This window comes from Accipiter gentilis, chromosome 12, assembly GCF_929443795.1.
Source record: "Accipiter gentilis chromosome 12, bAccGen1.1, whole genome shotgun sequence".
Taxonomy (NCBI): domain Eukaryota; kingdom Metazoa; phylum Chordata; class Aves; order Accipitriformes; family Accipitridae; genus Astur; species Astur gentilis.
In genome coordinates, this window is record NC_064891.1 from 21,980,176 (window position 1) to 22,000,359 (window position 20,184).

At 37.7% G+C, this 20,184-nt stretch overlaps 1 protein-coding gene across 4 annotated transcripts in view; it reads right to left on the reverse strand.

Annotated features, from left to right (window-relative positions):
- Window positions 1-1,003: 1,003 nt before the first annotated feature.
- ANAPC10 (anaphase promoting complex subunit 10) overlaps window positions 1,004-20,184 on the reverse strand; it is a 39,527-nt gene continuing 20,346 nt past the window's right edge. For all 4 annotated transcript variants that reach the window (XM_049815460.1, XM_049815459.1, XM_049815458.1 and 1 more), the window contains exon 5: window positions 1,004-1,401. In XM_049815460.1, coding sequence (XP_049671417.1) covers window positions 1,171-1,401 — 231 coding nt within the window. In that variant the 3' untranslated portion in view covers window positions 1,004-1,170. The remainder of the gene's footprint in view (window positions 1,402-20,184) is intronic.

Genomic DNA, 20,184 nt, shown 5'->3' on the forward strand with positions numbered 1-20,184 from the left:
CCTCTCTTTCTAAAATCTACTTGATTTTTTTAAAAGGTGAAATAACTAGTAATTAGTTTACGAGACATGAGTAGAGGTGTTATATATTCCTACCCATAGCAAGTAGACAAAGCATACATTTTCCTTGCAATGTTCTTTACTTCAAAACACATTAAAGAAACTCCATGCTAGGAGTCTGAGATTACCTTGTGTTACACACTTGGAATTCTCAGTACTTTAGAAGGTGCATTGGACCTTCAGACTCATTCCTACTGTTATTGTAAGATGTTGGAGCATTCCTAACTCTCCTGTTTTGAACGGCTATCACATTTAGATGGCCTAAACTCAGTATATCTGTATTAATGTATATACTATATTGAGTAATTTGGAAAGGTTCAGTTTTCTTCATGCCACTGTCATCTTCGTTGCATTATTGGTCACTGGAACAGGCTCCTGCGGGAAAAGGTCACAGCATCAAGCCTGTCAAGAGTTCATGGAGCATCTGGACAATGCTCTTAGTCATATGGTTAATTTTAGGTAGTCCTGCAAGGACCAAGGATGTGGACTCTATGATCCTCTTGGGTCCCCTCTAACTTGAGATATTCTATGATTCTATGATCTACTTGACAGTTACAAAGAAGGCTAAATCCATGCAGACAGTAATTAAGCAGAGGGAGAAAAAACCTCTACAGAAGAGGGTGCAACACATTAACATAAGCAATGATGAGAAAATACTACTAGTAATGTCTTTAAAACTTGTCTGTTCAAGAAGAACGCTCTTTAAAAAGAGCAACTTTTAGGTAAAAGACTCAACAGTAACACTACAGAACAAACTATTTCAATACATAATCATTAGGGGAAGAAATCACACCCCCCACCCCCCAAGAACTGTATTATATCAAATCAATTATTGATTCTCAGTCACAAATACATTCTTTTAAAGTGCCCAGGTTTTTTTCCTCTCAGACAGTACAAGGGCACTCAAACTCCAAGCAAAAGTAATGCAAAATTACAGACTACAATATACTGTAACACAAGATTATCTTTATTTCAAAATCGTACAAAGTATAAACATAAATATATAATTACACTGAAGTAAACCCTGCTCTTTAAGTATTTAAGTACATTTAAGTACTTAAACAATGATACTGCCATCAAAAAAATGCCTTCATTATTTCTCAGTAGGAAATTTTATCTTATTGAACGATACATCATGAAATCTATTGTTGTACATCTAGGAAATTTACCAATAGAGCTCTCTTCCACTGGGGTGTACACTTTGATTTGTCTCATGTGAGTGTCTCTTCCATTTTGGTGATTAGCCAGAACAGCAATCTGAATCATAAACGTGCGAATAGGCTTCTTATGAGTATCTGTTAAAGGAACATGAATCCAGCCGCTTGGTTCCACTAATTCAAGTTGCTGCCAAAAACAAGACAAAAAAAGTGAAACATTCAGAAACAGTTAACATACTTAATATAAATGATCACATAAACCTGTTTAATAGAGCAGAGTCTGGCAAATCAGATTTTAGTTACTTTTCCAAATGAATCTGAACTAGTACAGTTGCTCATAGCTAATTTACTGCTTGTGTAATTGGATACAAATTAATTTGGTTGACTACAGTTGTGTTTGCTTTTCAGAATCTACCCTTCATTTTGTGCCTTAACCTTCAAATAAAGATCAATATAAAAAAAAATACAGACTTGAGTATAAATCAAAGAAAGTCAAAGCAGTACTATTTGAATCTTGTTACTGAAGCACACTGCTTCAGAAAATATGACAGAAAATATACATCTTACAGTGAAATTGTTTTATCTAGGTACTCTGAACTAAAATATGCTAGAATGACTTATATAGGAAACTAAATCCACACAAAGTCTGGTTTTCAGAAATTCCTTAGATTATTAGGGGGACTGGGGAAGAGGAAAAGGAAGGTGACAGAGGAAAAAAATACAGGATAACTCAAAGACTTCATCTCACCTATGTGGACAGATGCCTGGCCAATTAATAATTGCTGCACAGCCATTTAATCACATTCTAAGGTCCATTTTGACTTGGCTTTTATACAACAAGCCAAGTATAATATGATTTTTTTTCCTTTTTTAATTTTAATCCTACAGAAACCAATGTCAAAGCAAGCAAAGAATTGCATTTCATTAACTCTAAACCACATCACTGACACATCAGCATGCTGAAATCAAGCTAGATGCTATGCAGAAGTGTGGTAACAGCTTTTGTTTAAAGCTAGTTGCCCAACTTCAAAGCACAGCTCAACACACATATGGAAGAGCACACAAGTAAGCGGAAGTCAGGGTGTGGGAGTGGGGAACAAAACCCAAAACAGTTGTCCACAAGCAAGTGAATTTCACACAACTAAACAAATAAGAAAGCTGTTCTTAGAAGCTGAGTTCCTCTAAGGAAGATCTATGCTTTGAGCAGCTTAAAACTCCCGTCTTTCTCCTGAAAATACTGCATGACAAGCATCCTGTCAAATGCCTTGCCTTTGCTGAAGCTTTCAAAAGACCTATCTGAGATCTGCTGTTTTAGAGACAGCAAAACACCCTGAGGGAATGACCCAAGAAACAAGTTTAAAAAAAAAAAAAAAAAGTTGATAACTATAAGTTTAAAGAGACAAAAAAACCTCTCACACCTCCACCTTAAAAAAAGAAAGAAAAAAAAAAACCACAACCCAAAACTCTCCACTGCTGCAGGCTCTCCAACAGATAATTTCCAAAGCATTAAATTCCTTAAACCTTAGCAGCAAATCCTTTCACTCTGGGAGCTAGACACTTCCAAACACACATTCACTTATTTCTTGTAACCCTGTCCCTTTCAAAAAACCTACAAAATCTTTTTTTTGCATAGGAAACTTCAGTTAACAGCTGGCTTTACAAAGTGAAAAAAATTATGTACTGTTGAAGTGGCTTTACAAAGGGGAAATTTATCATGCTGAGGTATTAGTCAACAGTTTGAGCAAGTATACTTTCCACCTCCATAGTGAACAGAAAGGATGAGGATCCCAATAATCTTTACTTCAACTAGTACTAAGGTAAAGTGGCTATGATTTAGAAGAGAATTAAAAGGCTATTGCTAATTAAACTTGCATATACAAAAAATGTACCACTTTCTATAGGTTGACATCACTGGTTTCAGACAGTTCCAACATAATTCTGTTTTGCATGCTCTATTGGGAAAGAAATGGCAAAGACTGAAATGATGACTCCTCCTCCAGAACCAAGAGAGCTACCAAGGGATTGGCAAAATTGGACTATTTGTACAAAAGGAAGTTGTATGCTTATTAAATTCACAGAGAAAAATCACATCATTAAGAGCTTTATTAGGGTCACAAAGGTAAGCATTGGAAAGTTAAGAGTTGCAAAGGTAATTTTACTAATGTAATAATATACTTGCATCTTATTACATAAATAAACTTTTGATTACATATTTATCAATGTTTTGTTTCATCCCTGATCAATGGGACATCGTCATATGCTTTATTTATAGCATGTTATTTTTCAGTCCTGCTACAAAGGCAACCAATTTCTTCACAAGCCTTTCTATAGAAATGGGACAAATAATTTCTACATCTGTAAAACAGGCAACCAAGGCATTAGGTTAATTAGATTAAAATATTCCCTAGTTCCAGATGTCAGATTTCACATACTTTGAACCCGATTTTTATTGTCCTTATTAACATACAGTATTTTACATAAGGTTTAGCTCCCACCAAGTTCACTTGCAACTTTAAGTGTCTGCACTTCTGCAAGTTGATAAGAGTTCTCAAACCAGCCACGAGAACACATAGTATGAGCAGCCACCTACAAACAATTATTTGAGTGCAACATGTAAAACCACCACAACTAAGCATAGATTGCACGCAACTCATCAAGCAACATTCAACTGTCTTAGCCACAAAGCCTTTTTTTATTCCTGAAATGTCTGCTTCACTTACTCCACATGTTCCAACTTCTGTAACAGATGAATACACATCCTTTATTGTACAAAACCTGGACTCATCCTCACAATAGACCTCTTTCCAATCAAATAATTGCTTCTTGGACAAAGCATGCAACACTTGTGATGAAGTTGGAGACTGTACTACAATGTATCAAGTGCAAGAAGTCTGAGTTAGACTTATATGTTTAAAAACACTTGATATTTTCCTTCTAAATAGCATTACTGTACTGTGAGCTTTTTTGAGTAACTTTAAATTGATGCCTACATAGCTCAGTAAAATGATTAAAGCCTTGAGACCCACTCAACTACTGAAGTCTAAATACAACAAAACCTAACAATTATTATCTGAACATCCACTAGAAAAGGAAGTAATATTTTGCCAGTATGACACACATTTTCTGTGACCAAAGGAATGGCACAAACTAGACACACACACATACTCCTAAATTCTTCTCCTCCACATCTGTCATGCTCTTTCAGATGAGTGAGACAGTTTCTTTTTCCAGAGGGCCCACGTCCTTCACCAGGGAGAAGGAATAGGACATGGGAATAGGCAGTGGTGGTATAAGACAAAGTACTGCCCACTCTTAGTTCAATGTCAGCACCCAGATCCAGCCGTTACAATTCCTAGCAGTAGTGGGATGAAATATGCAGCTCTACTCTGCCTGGAGCATTCCCAGTGTGAACAGAATCTAAAGGAAACTTACTGTGAAGTTTTAAGAAATTCCTATTAAGCCCATGCAAATGGCAATCTTTCAAAGCCTTGTAAACCGGTCTGGAAATTTGGGTGGATTTTTACAGGGAGGCAAAAGGCACATCCTCAACACAAAGGCTGAACTATTGCCAAATTTCAAATCCTTGCTTCAGAGCTTGGGGGCACTGGAGCATCAAAGAAGGACACCAGAATATTCTCACACAAGCAAAATAGCATACTTTTCACTAGCCTTATTCTTGGAACAGAACTGCTTTGGCTGAAACTTTCAAAAAAAAAAAATATCAACCCAGAGCAGACATCTGGCATGGAAAAATCTGTCTGAACTGAACTTTGGCAAAAGTTATAAAGTAACTAAGAGTTAAGCCTTAAAATGGAAAGGGTCATGCAACCTTAAGTACAGGTAGCACTAGCAGCTCTACCTATAGCAAATACTATACTTTAAATCCATTCTGCTTTGCATGACTTTGCTGTCAACCCTGTTCTTCAAAAGCACTAGCCACTCTGTATAAATATATATATATACACACACACACACACATTTCACCCCAACTCTACAGTGCAAGTCCACTATGAGAAAACACTAGATTAAGATTCCATCTGTGTTTTTTCTTCCTATGTAGGTCATTAAGAATCAGTCACAATTAACTGGATTTCCAGTACAGTTTTGAAAATCAGCTATATTATTAGTTACCAGAGTGAGCAAAAAGAAACTTCCAACTTTTAATTGATATGTTTTACCAGAAAAGGTTAAAAAAGGGAAACAAAGAAAAGAATCAATGCAAGTTCAATATTAGTAGCTCGGGACAGTTCCTGTGGCTCTAGACTAATCTTACATACAATATACTAAAAGCCTAGGGTTTGTTTGGGGGTTTTGTGGGGGGGTTGGTTTGTTGTTTGTTGTTGTTTTTTGTTAATTTACTTCTAATACTATAAATTTCGTGAAATTAGCAAACAAGAACATAAGAGTCAAAATAAAAGAACAAAGGGATAAAAATTGAAATGGAAAAGTCACTCACTTGTTCTTTGCTGCTGTTATATACTCTTATCTCTCTCTTCTGCTTTCTCTCTGCTGCTTTCTGATTTTTCCTGTCTTCTGCATGCTACAGCTTTACCTTTGAACATATACTCCCACTCCAGTAATCCATGTTATTTTGAAAGCCAAAGCAGAAATAATGTTCTCAATGGAAATCTCCTCCCCAGCCCATTTAATAGCCCTGTTTCTTCACTTTATTGTACAGTCCAGAGGTTCTACACAATTCCATACGCATTTAGCAAGGCTACTATTACACTAATGGGTGTTCTACCATAGAAAATGCAAACCACACAACAAAATAAAAATTTAAAAAAAAAAATAAAAAAATCAAGGCCAAAGTGAGGCTACACTTCAGAAAGATGACTGAACATAAGACCAGAGCTTAAGAGGAAGCTTGTTCTACACTGGTATTGTTTGCCTCCTTATAGGATGGGAAATTATTTATCCAAAGACAGCTTTTCTAGTGTACTTAAATCCTACTTAAATTGAATATTGACCTCTTTTCCACTTTACTCAGTGATAGTCTGCTTAAATTCTGTGGTGTCTTCAAAGTAGCATATAACTCAAACTGCCACTTCTACTAGGCTTACAAACCCAACCCAAGTTGTTTGCTATATTTACAGTAGGCCAACGTCCTTGAAACAATACATGATTTTTGTTGCCCTATAAAGATATCTCTTGTGAAGATACAGAAATTAAAAAAAAAACATTGTAAGTAGTTACATTTTCAGGGTCATTACAAACACATCCCAGAATGTATGCGAGACAGGGCTCCCAGATTTCAGGGGAATAAATTTTTCTGTGCATATATAGGAAGAAAAAGCAGTCTGTTTTCTTCCCCTTGAGAAAAAAAAAAAACCTCTTCTGCACACATGTACTGACAAAAAGCTGAGAATTACTGCTGCCATCATAGCTTCAGGGTGATACAACATGATTCTGAGATGTTGGTACCTCATCACATTTCCATTTAATCATCTGTACTACCACATCCAAACGGCAACATGTATTTCTAGTGGCTGTCTCTAAAACAGGCTGTGAAACCAAACAGCATTTGATTTTTACTCCTTCTACTTTTCTTACAAAACTGTTAAAGCTGCTTCTTTTTATTTTAGTGACTTAGCCACCTTTGAAATTAAAGGTAGTCGCTAGACTCTTCTTCACAAATATAATTTTGCCTTTTTATGTGCTAAACTAGTTCTAACCATAGTTATATAAAAAAAGCTAAGTTTTTCAAAGCAGGTGTTCTCAATAAATAATGTATTCTTCCAAGCAGAAGATGATCATACAACTAAGTTCCAGAGGAAATAAATGCTATTTTCAGAAATTAAGTATTTATCAATACACAGACTTTCTCCAAGTGATCAAATATGGGAAAGGCTTTCCCTTTTTAGCCATTGGTTTTTTACAGCTATCCAAATGTGTTTTCAAAACAACTGGCAAGAATAAAGAAGGCTGGCTAAATTTCCAAAATTCTCTTTCCATAACTGCCATGTCCTACCATATAGCTACCAGGATTCAGAATCGGTAGACCTCTGCATAATTCCAAGTATTGGAACTGTCAACACATGAAGTAGCAGAGCTTGGGCTTCAGCCATCACTTCACTTAGGAAGGAAGAGAACCAGTTAATAGCAGTGATGCACCAGTTCCAGCAGAAAAATGAAGCATGTCCAAAAGAAACTTTGCAAGTTCCAAGTGAGTGAAAGGAGGGACACCACATTAGCAGCTTAACAAGAAACACAGGAACATGCTCAAAGGACCCACTGTGAAAGGCACACTTCTTTGCTCTAACGAGGCAACGGCCACCTAAGGAGGTAGCTCTGTGGTCTTAATCAGTCACCTCCTTAAACGGTAAAGAAATCCAACTTCAGTCCATTAGGCAAGAGAAGTGTTCCATTCTTCCAAATAGCAGTTCCTGAAGGGTCTAGAGGAGGACAGACCTTCCCTCAGGAAGATTCAACTATAGATTTGGGCAGACAGGAGACTAGTTGAGAATAAGTTGTATTAGGCATTGAAACCTGCAAATACAAAAAAATCCTACCATATGTAAGCTTTTTGTTCAAATGAGCTGAAAAAAATAACTTTTGGGAAGACTGGGAAGGTTGAAAAAGAGAAACGTCAAAAAGATCCTTGCAGAAAGTTTTATAGAACATCCTTCTTCAGACTATTCTGCTCCAGATTAAAGCAGTAAAAATTAACCAATGCCCAGGTGTTAGAAAGTTGTATCCAATTAAAATAAAGACAACTAAACACACAAGCCAAGCTAGAAACAGTAAGTAAAGTTTACTGATACAGATTACCAAAATAAATATTTGTCACAGAATATGTATCTGATCCTAAAGTAGCATAGAAGTCAACTAGACCACAGAGACTCTGAAAACATACTAGAGAAGTGCTCAATCAGCGCAACGTAGGAGAGAAACACTATGAAAAATGACAAAATATTAGACCAACTTCTCACGAACACACTAAATTTGATTTCATTTTGCACAGATCAGTTTTCGACATCTTGCCAAGTTTCTCTCAGAATCATTTGTACCATATAAATAATCAAATGCATCAAGTGTGCCAATTCAGTTTATGCAATTAAGCTGTTTGTAAGTGACATTGTATATACGTCCAGAATCACCCACAGCTTGTCTTCATTTCACTCATTTCTGAACTGTTGAATAAAGAGGTAAGAAGTCTTGCAAAAATTAAATATTCTTTAAAAAAATGCTCTGTAAAGCAACACTCCTGCCTGCTTTATTATGTCAAGCAAAAGCAGCTCACCATCATCTTGATGATCTTTCACTGTGAACTCCTGGTAAAAGGCAGACATCTAAAAAACTGGAGTTATAGCCTATGACGGGGAAGGAATCAGCTGAGAATGTTATCCCTCTACAACGATCTTATCCTTTAAAATATGATTGGCCAAGTTTTAAATACACTTAAGTTGTGAAAGAGCAATGGACTGAGGTACAAAAAGGATTCAAACCACAGAAGATTCCTCCTCCTCCCCCTCCCCCCCCCCCCCCCAATACTTGATAAATAGCATAAAATCATTAAATTGGAGGCTAGTGTAATGCTTGGAACTAAAAATGTAATGCTTCTACACAGGTGTCACTGAAAACTTGCAATTAATTTTTACATAAGACATGCAACTGGATGGATGGAGATCTGCAGACAGATCACTGATAGAATGCAAAAGCCTATTGACAAGCCTGTCTGAAGTCTCATTCTAAATTTATTCAAAACATGGCCCCTCTCCCTCCAGCTCATTGCCATCATTACCAACCTGAGCATTAGTATGAGTTTGTCATGGCTATCCAACAGGAACTCTGATACAGAATTGCCAGTGGGCACCCCATTTGGGCATCACCTCAGGGACACAAAAATATGTTTGAAGAACAGGAATTCCTCAAAACAGCATCATGTAGAAGTGCTACGCTGCCTAGTGGTCCCCTATATAAAAACAATCTTGATCCATTCTCATTTCTTTATGATTTAACACCTAAATTCCTACAATTTTTTAGAACAGTGCAGGTTCAATCATGGCAGCTAAACTACACCACCTCCAAGAATCACAGTTACAGTAAGTAAATAGCTACTCTACAAAAATGCATCGATAGGTTCCCAGTGCAGGTAACCAGCAAGCCATATCCACCTTGCATGGTGTGCCAAGGATTAGCATCTATGATGCTCAAATAGAGATTCTTATACCGCCTTTCCAAATTTCATGTTTTGATTACATAAGCAGCACAACACATGTTGGACAATGTCAGTTGGTTATATCACATTGCCTAGGTCGCAAACAGGCATGTTTCTGAAGTAAGCAGATTATGTCAATTGAGCCATGATGTAACCTAAATTTCATTTAGCAGAAGTGATTGACCAGCCAACTTGTGAAATGGTTTCACTGACTGGTCCATTCAGATATTCTTTAGAATGAGGTGTCCTGATCAGAATTTCCCCATACAGTAAAAAAGCGAGGAACCATTGATTTGCTTCTGCTGATAAAACAATGCAGTCTCTTCCCAGATGTACTTCATTGACTCAAACAGAGTTTCAATACTACAACAGGAATAAACTAGGAAGAATACAGCGTTGAAATTTAATCCATGAAGTGTTTTTACAAGGAAAGTCAGGGTTTGCATTATTATTGCCCTCATAGTTTGTCTTTGAAATGTTCTGAAATCAGATGAGGAGCACAAAAAGAGGACAACAGTTAAGTCTTAGACGTGAGGGGAGTCTCTGGTGAGTAAGCACGCACATAAGACTATTGTCAAATGGAAGAAAATGGTGTACAATTGCTGACAGGAATGCTATGGAACACCAAGAATGTTATGACACAGACTCACAGGAAAAACATGTGTTTCAAAAGTATCAAGTGACAAAGGATCATAAGTATGCCTGCAAAAGGGTCAAGGCTGTGCTGAACTGCCCACATGAAAAACTCCTGACAGATTAAGTCACTTTTGTGGAAGTCCCACAGGTTGATACACAGATGGTCGGGACATGCCTGGAGGGGCCCCTGTCCGTGGTACTTAAGCAACCACTACCCTGCCCATCACTCTCACACTACTGTATCTGCTCACAGTACTTGCCAGTAACACTTGTATGATCAGGGACATGCAGCCTGAGAGACAAATAAATAGCCTTCCAAATGCTCAGCTACTGTGGATTTGTCAGCCAAAACTGTCTTAACTGCGATTTCAGAAAATGTTGTCTGCTTAACTCTGGGTGGCAGAAAAAGAGCAACCAAAAGAAAAGAAAAAATAGACAACAGTCTTAGAACAGTTCATCCTCTAGGATGTGGCTGAAAACAACTCTTCATTCTAGAAAATGGATCTGCAGAAACCATTAGGAATTTGTCACAGATTGTTTGCTAGGAAAGTCTCTCTGGAAAGAAAGGAACACTTCTTTCACATTTGTTGTGCCATATACACTTTTTTTTAGTATGTTCTGTGAGGGACAATGCATAGGCAGCTCAAAATTCATTGCAAAAATATATGTCTTGAGATGTACACAATGTTTCAGAGAAGGCCAAAAACATTAAATAGGCTTGGACAGTTTGATCTCAAGTCCCACATCTTTAAAAACCTATTTTTTTATTGAGTGAGGTCACTTGAACTTCTACATAATTGAGTTTATGCTTGACACATCCATAAATTAAATCTTATTAGAGAAGGACTGCCTGTGTATGTTTTAGGTGGCATCCATCCTATCCACTGAAACTTTAGAAAAAATACAAAACCCTTCTCCTTGTCCCTTTGGAGAGCAGTGTGATCAAATCATCAAATACAGAGTGACAACGCAGTCTAGCATGGCGTTTCATATGCGCATGTATGGAAACAAGGCCTAAAACTCCAAAGCAAACCTTCAACCCACAGCAGGAAGTCACCTAAGTTTAGTTTGGTTTCAGCTAAAACAGATTCCATCTTTACAGAAACCTGTTGCTCCAGAAGAAATACTGTCTCCAACTGAAATCAGCCGTAACAGCTGTGAAATTTTGGATCTCTGATTTAATGAAAAATGGTTTTCATAATTCATTTAAGAATCAGTCAAGAGTGGAGGAAGGGAAGGCAAACATATCCTAAGCTCATTAGCGTTCTCCTGCTGGGACCTACGTCTCATTAACCAGCTGTCACAATAGACAGGAATGCCATAGCTTTGCAGGTGCACTGCTATTAAACTTTTAGAAGACTTCTGGTATCAGGGGAAATCCTTCAGACCTACAGGGACTTGGCTCCAACATGAATCTCAGTTACTTCCCTTGAGCTTGGCAGATAGTATGCTGAAGCTGAAAAAGCAACAACAAAAAAAATTCTTGAGCTTATGGTCTAGAGTGGTGGCCTGGCTCACAGTGTCAAAAATAGGTAATGCAGCCCAAAACAAACTTTCTGCTTCAGTTTGCCTACTTCTGACACACTGGAACAGACTGCATCTGGACAGTCTGGTCCTAAAAATGAATGGTAGAAAAGCTATGGTTTGCTGCAAGTCTTTACACTTTCCAGAATTCCAGTATTCTGAAAGAGGGATGGGATCTTTTTTTTTGTTTATTATTATTGTTCTGAGGCTGTGTGGCAGGGTTTTTGGTAGCAGGGGAGGGGCTGTAGGGGTGGCTCCTGTGAGAAGCTGCTAGAAGCTTCCCCAGCTCCAAGTCAGACCTGCCTCTGGCCAAGGCCGACCCCATCAGTGATGGTGGTAGCACCTCTGGGAGAACAGATTTAAGAAGGGGAACCTGCAGTGAGTAGGGGGGTTGGAATGTGAGAGGAACACCTATGCAGACACCAAGCTCAGTGAAGGAGGGGGGGGAGGTGTGCCAGAGGAGGTGATGCCCCTGCAGCCCATAGATGTAAACAGTGGAGCAGATGCCCACTTGCAGCCCATGGAGGACCCCACGCCAGAGCAGGTGGATGCAGGCGGCCAAAGATGGCTGTGACTCAATGGGAAAGCCCATGCTGGAGCAGTTTGTGAAGGACTGCAGCCCATGGGAAGGACCCACATTGGAGAAGTTCATGGAGAACTGTCTTCCGTGGGAGGGACCCCACACTGGAGCAGGGGAAGAGTGAGGAGTCCTCCCCCTGAGGAGGAAGGAGTGGCAGAGACAAGGTGTGATGAACTGACTGCAACCCCCATTCCCGGTCCCCCTGCGCTGCTGTGGAGGGAGGAGGTAGAGAGAACTGGGATTGGAGTTGAGCCAGGAAGAAAGGAGGGGTGGGGTGAAGGTGTTCTAAGGTTTGGGTTTGCTTCTCATTATCCTTGTTTTGATTTGATTTGTAGTAGATTAAATTGATTTTGTTTCTTCCCCAAGTGGAGCCTGTCTTTTGCCCATGACCATAAATGGTGAGTGATCCCTCCCTGTCCTTGTGTCAACCCACAAGTGTTTCTTTATATTTTCTCCTCCTCATCCCACTGGGGCCGGGGAGACAAGTGAGTGAGCAGCTTCATGGTGCTTTGTTACCAACTGGGCTTAAACCACAACAATTATTTTTTTAAAAAACAGGGTACTATCCAACTGAAATTATTAGTAGCTCAGAGTATTAAAGATACAAACAGGAGAAAGGAAACAGTACACTTAAAAACCCACAAAAAACTACTAGAAAATACATAGCCAATACTGCACATTTAGAAAGTGCAAGTTTAATTTAGTGAAATCAAACATTTTGCACCTTTTGGGAAGCAATTCAAATCATAAAACCTTATCTCACTGCAGTGTTTTTTCATTTTACAGACAAATAACTAAGGAGGAAGCCCCATATGCACAAGGTAACAGGTAAAGTATCCTACTAAATAGGAGTCTAGCAGATGATTACCAACTGATACAAGTAATTTGGGGTATGCTGTGTGACAATATAGAATAGAACCAGAAGATTCTCCAACAATAATATGTTTAAAGGATTAACTGTTGTAAAAATGGCGCAAATGATGGCATAAGCATTGCAAATGTGATCCATAGGACCTTCTTTTAAAACCTTTCCAGTAACTTTTACCTGATCAGATGACAGGAAAAAACAGGGAGTCTGCTTTTAAAAAAAAAAAGAGTGTCAAACACAACAAAACAAAGACAACCCTACAATTTCTCAAGTTCATTCCAACAAATTAAAACTTTCTAGTCACAACACAAAATACAAAATAGTGACAGAACTATCAAAAAAGCCATCTGGTTAAGTATGTGGACTAAGATTTTCATAACAAAGACAACAGGGCACAAAGTTGGTAAAAACTGCTTAAGATTACACATTACTAGCCTTTTTATTTAAATTCTTATCTTAGTAATGAATTTGAGATCCCGACGCCCCCAAAGCACTGAAAAGCCTTAAGATTTTCCAATTCCTGTACAAAGATCTAAAAACCTTAGCCCTTCTCCAAAGCAACATCAATCCAAAATAAGGACAAATCTACAATTTCCAGGTGAGTCAGGCTGCTCTCAGGGAAGATAGTAGCACTTCAACCATCTAGTGAAGAGAGGTAGGGAAAACCAGGAAGTAGGAGAGCAGAAAGTAAAAGAGCAGACAGCTATACAAAGAGAAGAGAAAACAGACAGAACAAGAACAGTAGAACATGCTACAGAGCAAAGAAGTCTGAAAATATATTTAAAAAAAAACCTCTGAAGTTCAGAATTTACATTACAAATGGGACTGCTGACCAAAGAATGGAACAAGCTGTTAATATTGGCGGCTGCCTTTTATGAAAAGTAACAGAACACCACAGAATCCTACAAGAAAGGAGAGAATAAGCAGAATTTCCTGTAAGCAATGAAACAAGTGCTTTAAAAGAAAATCCTACAATACTTACTTGTTAAGCAATGGCCTTATACAAGATGACCTTAAGGCAAATAGAATTAAGACATCAGAAACCAGGAGATAGAAGAGCATAATGGAAGAGGGTCCCGTCAATTTTTCTAAACCAGAACTGCTGGGTACAAGCGGAAACAATATAAATGGACTGTATGGATACACTGCACAAATTTATTGCAAATGGAAGCTAAATGACTGAAAACACTACTGGGAAATAACTAATCTTAGAAAGGGTGCAAAGGTTTGCAAAATGGATGAAAACTGTACTTCTGATGTCTGCAGTTCCCATTTGTTCTAACATATATAATGGAATGATATTATGTTTGTGTGAAAGTGCAAAAAAAAATCAGCTCATAATTTACTTTCAAAATTGTTTAGCCATATCCAGGAAATATGTCTAGACATAGCTACAGTTAAATTATACAAAGAAAGTATTTGAAAAAAAAAAATCAGATTATGCAATGAATATTAAAGATTTAAGTGTCTGAAAACTAGCCACACTGAGTTAATCCTATGTCAAATCATCTTGAATAACAGCAGAGATAGCCTAGTGATTACACTTCATAACTTGCACTTTGCATCCCAGAGAATGCTGGAATGCTTCAGAAAATTAATATGAGAAATGAATAAATATAAGAAAATGGGAATATCATGATTTTTATTTTCTTTTTAAAGTCAATAGTAGTAGTAGTAGCAGCCAGCTGCTAGCTTTCAAGCACCCATTATAAGTGAGGAGAAGAAGGTACATCTAGAACAAAAGAAGAACATTCCTCTCACTGAAAAGGGCTCTTATTACACATTGAAGAGAACTAGATTTCTGATCTACCAGACGACAGGCCCAGAAAACCACATGGCTCTAATATTTTATCTGTTACACAAAAATGTAGTTCCTGAGTGACTATAATTGTTAGAAAAAGACTGCAATAAGTTATACCCAAGTGCTACCAAATTAAAAAAATCCTACTTATTCTTTACCAGCAAGAGGACAAGTTGTTGCTTTGTAAAGACACAAAAAACACAAGGGTTAAGCGAAAGCATTTCTCCTGGTTCCACAGGAAGGATTTGTTTCTGAGGAAGCAGAGAATAGAAGAGGGTTGCCTCTCCTAAAACCAAGGAATTTAAAGACCCTAAACCTATGTAAATAATCCCCAAATCCTACAGAAGTATACTACAAACAAGTAAAACATTTTTGCATCTGGATAAGGAGTCTGTGGATGCAGATGCTCAGTAAAGGCAAGTGGGGCAAAACCTGATAAACTGTAACATTACTCAAGTTCGTTATAGCATGCCAGATTTCAATAAGCAAATGCAGAGTAACATTTCACAGGATACAGAGCAGATGTAATGCTCAACTCAAGGAATATTTACTCATTGGAAACAAATGCAAGAGACTGTTGTGAAAACTATTTGTGTAAATTTAAAATGCAATGTCTCATCTGAGAAAGATCCCAAACTCATAAACATGTCTCACTGGAGATATATTTTTGTACAAGTGAACTTTAAAAGAGAAGAAATAAGAGTATATCTGTCAGACGTTCAGCTGGGTAGTTTTATGAGAGCCAGAATACACTTTCATAAACTTGAAAAGCTGGAATCAGGACTGTTGCCCAATGGAAGCATTTAATTTTACATCTACACACAATTTCTTTTTCTTTAACGTACTGGAACAGATGCAGTAGAGTTTTTACCTTTTGCTTGTGCCTTCTTACAAAGCCATATTTAAGTGTGTCCAGAAAAATGCAAGGCTATGCTTCATTGTTTAAAGTGGAGGTCAGACTCTGGACTCTGCTTCTCTCAAGCTACATGAATTCTATTTCTTGACTTCCTTCTAGGAGTCAAAGACTCTTCAAGTGACTATTCACTCAAAGAATGTACAGTTCAAAAAGATATTCAGACGGAGCTATACAGTGTTGGGCTAATGACTACCTTACTGCAACAGCATGTCTACTATAAACAGCAGTCTGGAATAGTCTTAATGCTACATTCAACAGATGTAAGAATATCAGCTCTTCAGCATAAACTGTAAGAAAAATCAAAATAAAATTACATGTACGTTCCTGAAGAATGAGGGAGCAGTGGAAAAAACAAAACACAGGAATGACATAATTGAAAACTTGCTTACCAATAGGCCTACTAAGTCCTAAGTCTAGAGCTACTGTTGAACATCATCTTACCGCTTAGAGATGGGAAGTCAGTACAAGCTGATGGAATTGGATTACAAATGTATGTGACTTACTTTATATCTTTAAGTCCTGTGGGTACATATGCTCCTCTGTTTAATTTAATTCTGCTATGTGAGTAAATCTTTATCTCCTCACGACAGACAGTATAACTAAAAAGAAGTAGTTTAATAATTCCACAATAGAAGTTCTTAACCCAGCAGTGCTGGATTTACCCAAAGCCAATTTATGAAAACCTCTCCATTAAACATGGTGATCATCACAACAAACCTGTTCAAACAGAAGGAAGCCTACTTGAAAGTTTTACTAAATCATCTCTCCTGATATGGAACTGCAACTCTTTTTACAACAACAAAAAAAAACAAAGTATGATTTGATTTAACCTTACTAATTATCCTCAGTAACATCATCTTGCTAAGAAGTAACAAATGAACCTCAACATAAGAGAAACAAATTAGGATTTCCTGCATTTGCTAGTAGAAGTTATCCGAAAAAATCCTTCATACACATAGTTGAATTTGACCTCTGACAGATACGGGGGGGGGGGGGGGGGTGGGGGTGGGAATTTAAAAAAAAAAAAAAAAAAAAAAAGGAACATAGTAAGTATTAGGGGCTAGACTTTCATGGTTCGCTCAAAGACTGAGAGCAGCACTCATAAAAAGCCTCGATAAAAACTGTCTTTGTTAACATTCCTTTAACATGAGACATAAAACACACCAGAACTCATTCTGAAATAAAATAGAAGCATGAGATAAACCTAGTTTAGGAATTGGATGAAGAAGGCTAGAGAGCACAGGCCCTCAAGCCAGACACATAGGCTACATTATTGCTCTCATTTCAGCCTCTCTCACGTTTTCCTGCAGAAAATGGGAAAATCCTGGGAAACATTTTTCTGATTCAACTGCATGATCTCAGTTATCTTATGACAGATTAAGACAGAGAACAGTCCTCACAAAGAAATAAATTACCCTTCAGATCTATAGAAACATTTCCATGCACTACTCGAGATGAGGAACAGGATAAAACCACATTTGATTCTGCCCTGCCCACCCCACCAAAAAAAACCAGCAAAGAATACGATGTAGACACTGTCTAGCAGTGTTCTCATTGAAGCTCCTAGCAGACACATGATCCCCTGACCAAAATAACATTTCAACAATCAAAGGAGCAAGACATAACTCTAGAAAGGACTGTCATGATAGCAGCTCTGAAGCAATTGAATCTCTTGCTCAAGAGCTCTCTATTTGTTCTAGATACCTATCACTTGCCAGGTACCATTTTCTTCCAAACCTCAAGGATTGCTTTAACTTGTCATGTTAACAGCATTCCTTTCCATAACTACTTTCTTAATGGCCCTGTGAATAATTTCAGTTTTCCACTGAAGTGTTAAGCTTCAGGAATAATAATAATTAACAAAAAAAAAAAAAGGATGATTGTAATAAAACCCTCTCATATACCTACATGAAATACATTTGTTCAGCTACCTTTCCCTGAAGAAAAAGCCTGTCTTTTCCTTTTTAGAGATAGAGAATAATATATTCTTACTACTGTTCATGCATGCTAAAATTACTTGTGAATTTATGGATATTTTTGGTTGGTTGTTTTGGTGCTAGTCTGACAAAGCATGGCACATCCAGTGCATTTTATGGATTTGTTGTGGGGTTTTGTTTTGTGGTTTTTTTGAAATCTTACTTAGTAGCAGCACCTGATAACTTTACCACAAGGCAATACCTACTACAAATAGTTAAATCCGATTGAATTTATACTGATGCGAGATATTTACAACATGGAAACCACACATAGGCCAGAAAATAATAAGTGGTGGACCAATTAGCTCCTAATTTCTTCTACATTGGGGCCACTTCCTCTCCCCACTCCATTGCTAAACTGTTAAAGAAGAGCGGTTAATGGGATGCTCCCAGCAGCTATTGCCTACAAGTTAAGTGAAACAGAAAATAAGGTGTGGTGCACCAGTTGACCAGCACCAGCTGAGATGACAGCACAAGACTTTCTTAGTTCTTGGGTATCCCAGAAAGTTCCCATTCCTTTTCCTTTCTTTTCTTATGCTTAAATGTCAACTGCTGGCTTTCCTCTTTGAAGAACTTCAATACGGTGTTAGTAGTAGCACACAGAGGGATCAGAATCAATCTTTGATTTTACCTTTCTGCACGTATTTAGCACTTCTCACCGTCTGAAATTATCTAGTAGTCCCTCTAAGGATTACTTTCCACAATGAAGTCTGTGAAGACAATCGGGTAAATCAAAGCTGACTATTTATAATTCACTGACTTTATCCTCCCAATCCTGATCCACAGTTTATAGAGGGGAAAAAAAAAGAAGCTCAAATGCCACTGCAAGAGATTTTCAACTAGCTAGCAACCTCTCTAGAAAGAGAAAAGCAGGAGTGAATGAGCAACATCTTACTATCACCTTTGACAACAAGGAACTAGGTTTTAAATCTTTCAAGGAAGATGCTGGCATTCAGTATTGGACTCTCACCGTGTTCTTTTACATATAGGATTCAAAAACAGGAGTAGGTAAATTTGGATTTCTCAGGTCTAGGGAATGTCAAGGATGGGAAAGAACAAGGTTGTAGAATGTGGTGGGAAGAGAAAAAGAAGAGGAGATAGGTAAATAGCCCTCTATTTAAAAATTTCCATGTAGTATGCAGGGCCCTTCACCACAGAAAAAACATCATTTCCCTTTCAAATACAGTTCTGCTGATATCAGAAAGCACTTCTCTGAAGTCCCTTGTTCCAGACAGTTTCTTCAATGGTACCTACCTTCTTGCTCTGCTAAATAACTGGTAAAGGCAGGTGTCTGGACTCCTCCCAGAATACTCATCATTCCTCCCCCAACTTCCCCAGAAGCCAATAAACAATACAGTAGGCAAACAAAGAAAGCAAAGATTTTCAGCTTTCCTGTACTCAAACCTTGAAGTCTTATGTGACCAGGAGCCTCTTCAAACATCCAAGAAAAAAGCTAACTGACAATCCACTCAGCAATTTCCCCTTGGGGACACACACAATTAAACTTGTTACCAGAAGCTTCCCTTCAAATCTTTACAAGCAAGGAAAACTAAGAGACATGCATTGATGTTGTTACAGCAATTAAAACTGTATGGAAATTCCCCTTGTCAATGATCAAAAATATCTAATTCTGTGCCCAAACAACCTGTTGACCTAATTTCTGCAATGGATTGTAACACATTTGTTCACAAGAAGTTATAAAAACAGTAATATAAAGTAAGTAATTTGCTATTTAACACAGAAGACCACACCTGGGTGGAAAAAGCATTATGCTTTAATCTGAAAAAGAAGTTAAGATAACCTACACCTAAGAACTAGCCTACTATCATATTGATAACAGTAAAAAGCAAAGGCACACGCTTCTGCAATTACTTCACCGAATGAAAGACGTATATAGTTCTGTGGCCCTACAACATGATCTTAACCACAGTTGAGGAGGGCAGGAACAAAAATAACCCCACAAGTGAAGTCAGTCTGTAATATTTTTTTTAGATAGAAAACCAAAAGCATAATTTCTGTATTGGCAAGCATACACTGACATCATTTGCCACTGGCAATTATACTAGTAGAAGGACTTCAGGAGTGTTTATTCAGTCAGATAAATAGATAATTATCTTGAATATCAAGGTAAACTATCACACTTTACCTAGCTTGAACCTTGTAATCTGGTTTAGAATAATTTCCTTTTCTCTTAACTTTTACAAGTCTAGCAAAAGACTAGAAACCATAATCTTCTATCCCTGTCCCTGCATTAAACAGTTTGCCTGCCAGGGTCTCCAACAATATGTCCAAGTGCAGAGATTAAAAACAAATGAGAAAATAGATGTTGCTACACACTACAGTTTGCAAGTGAACAATATTACACGTTTCATAAACTACAATTAAAATGAATTCTGATCAACTGAGGGAGGTGATCTGATTGAGCACCATGAAGATATTCTAGATGAGCCTGCACACTGAAACCCAGTAGAAGCTGTAATGCTGGATGCACTTGTACTGTTTTGAAAT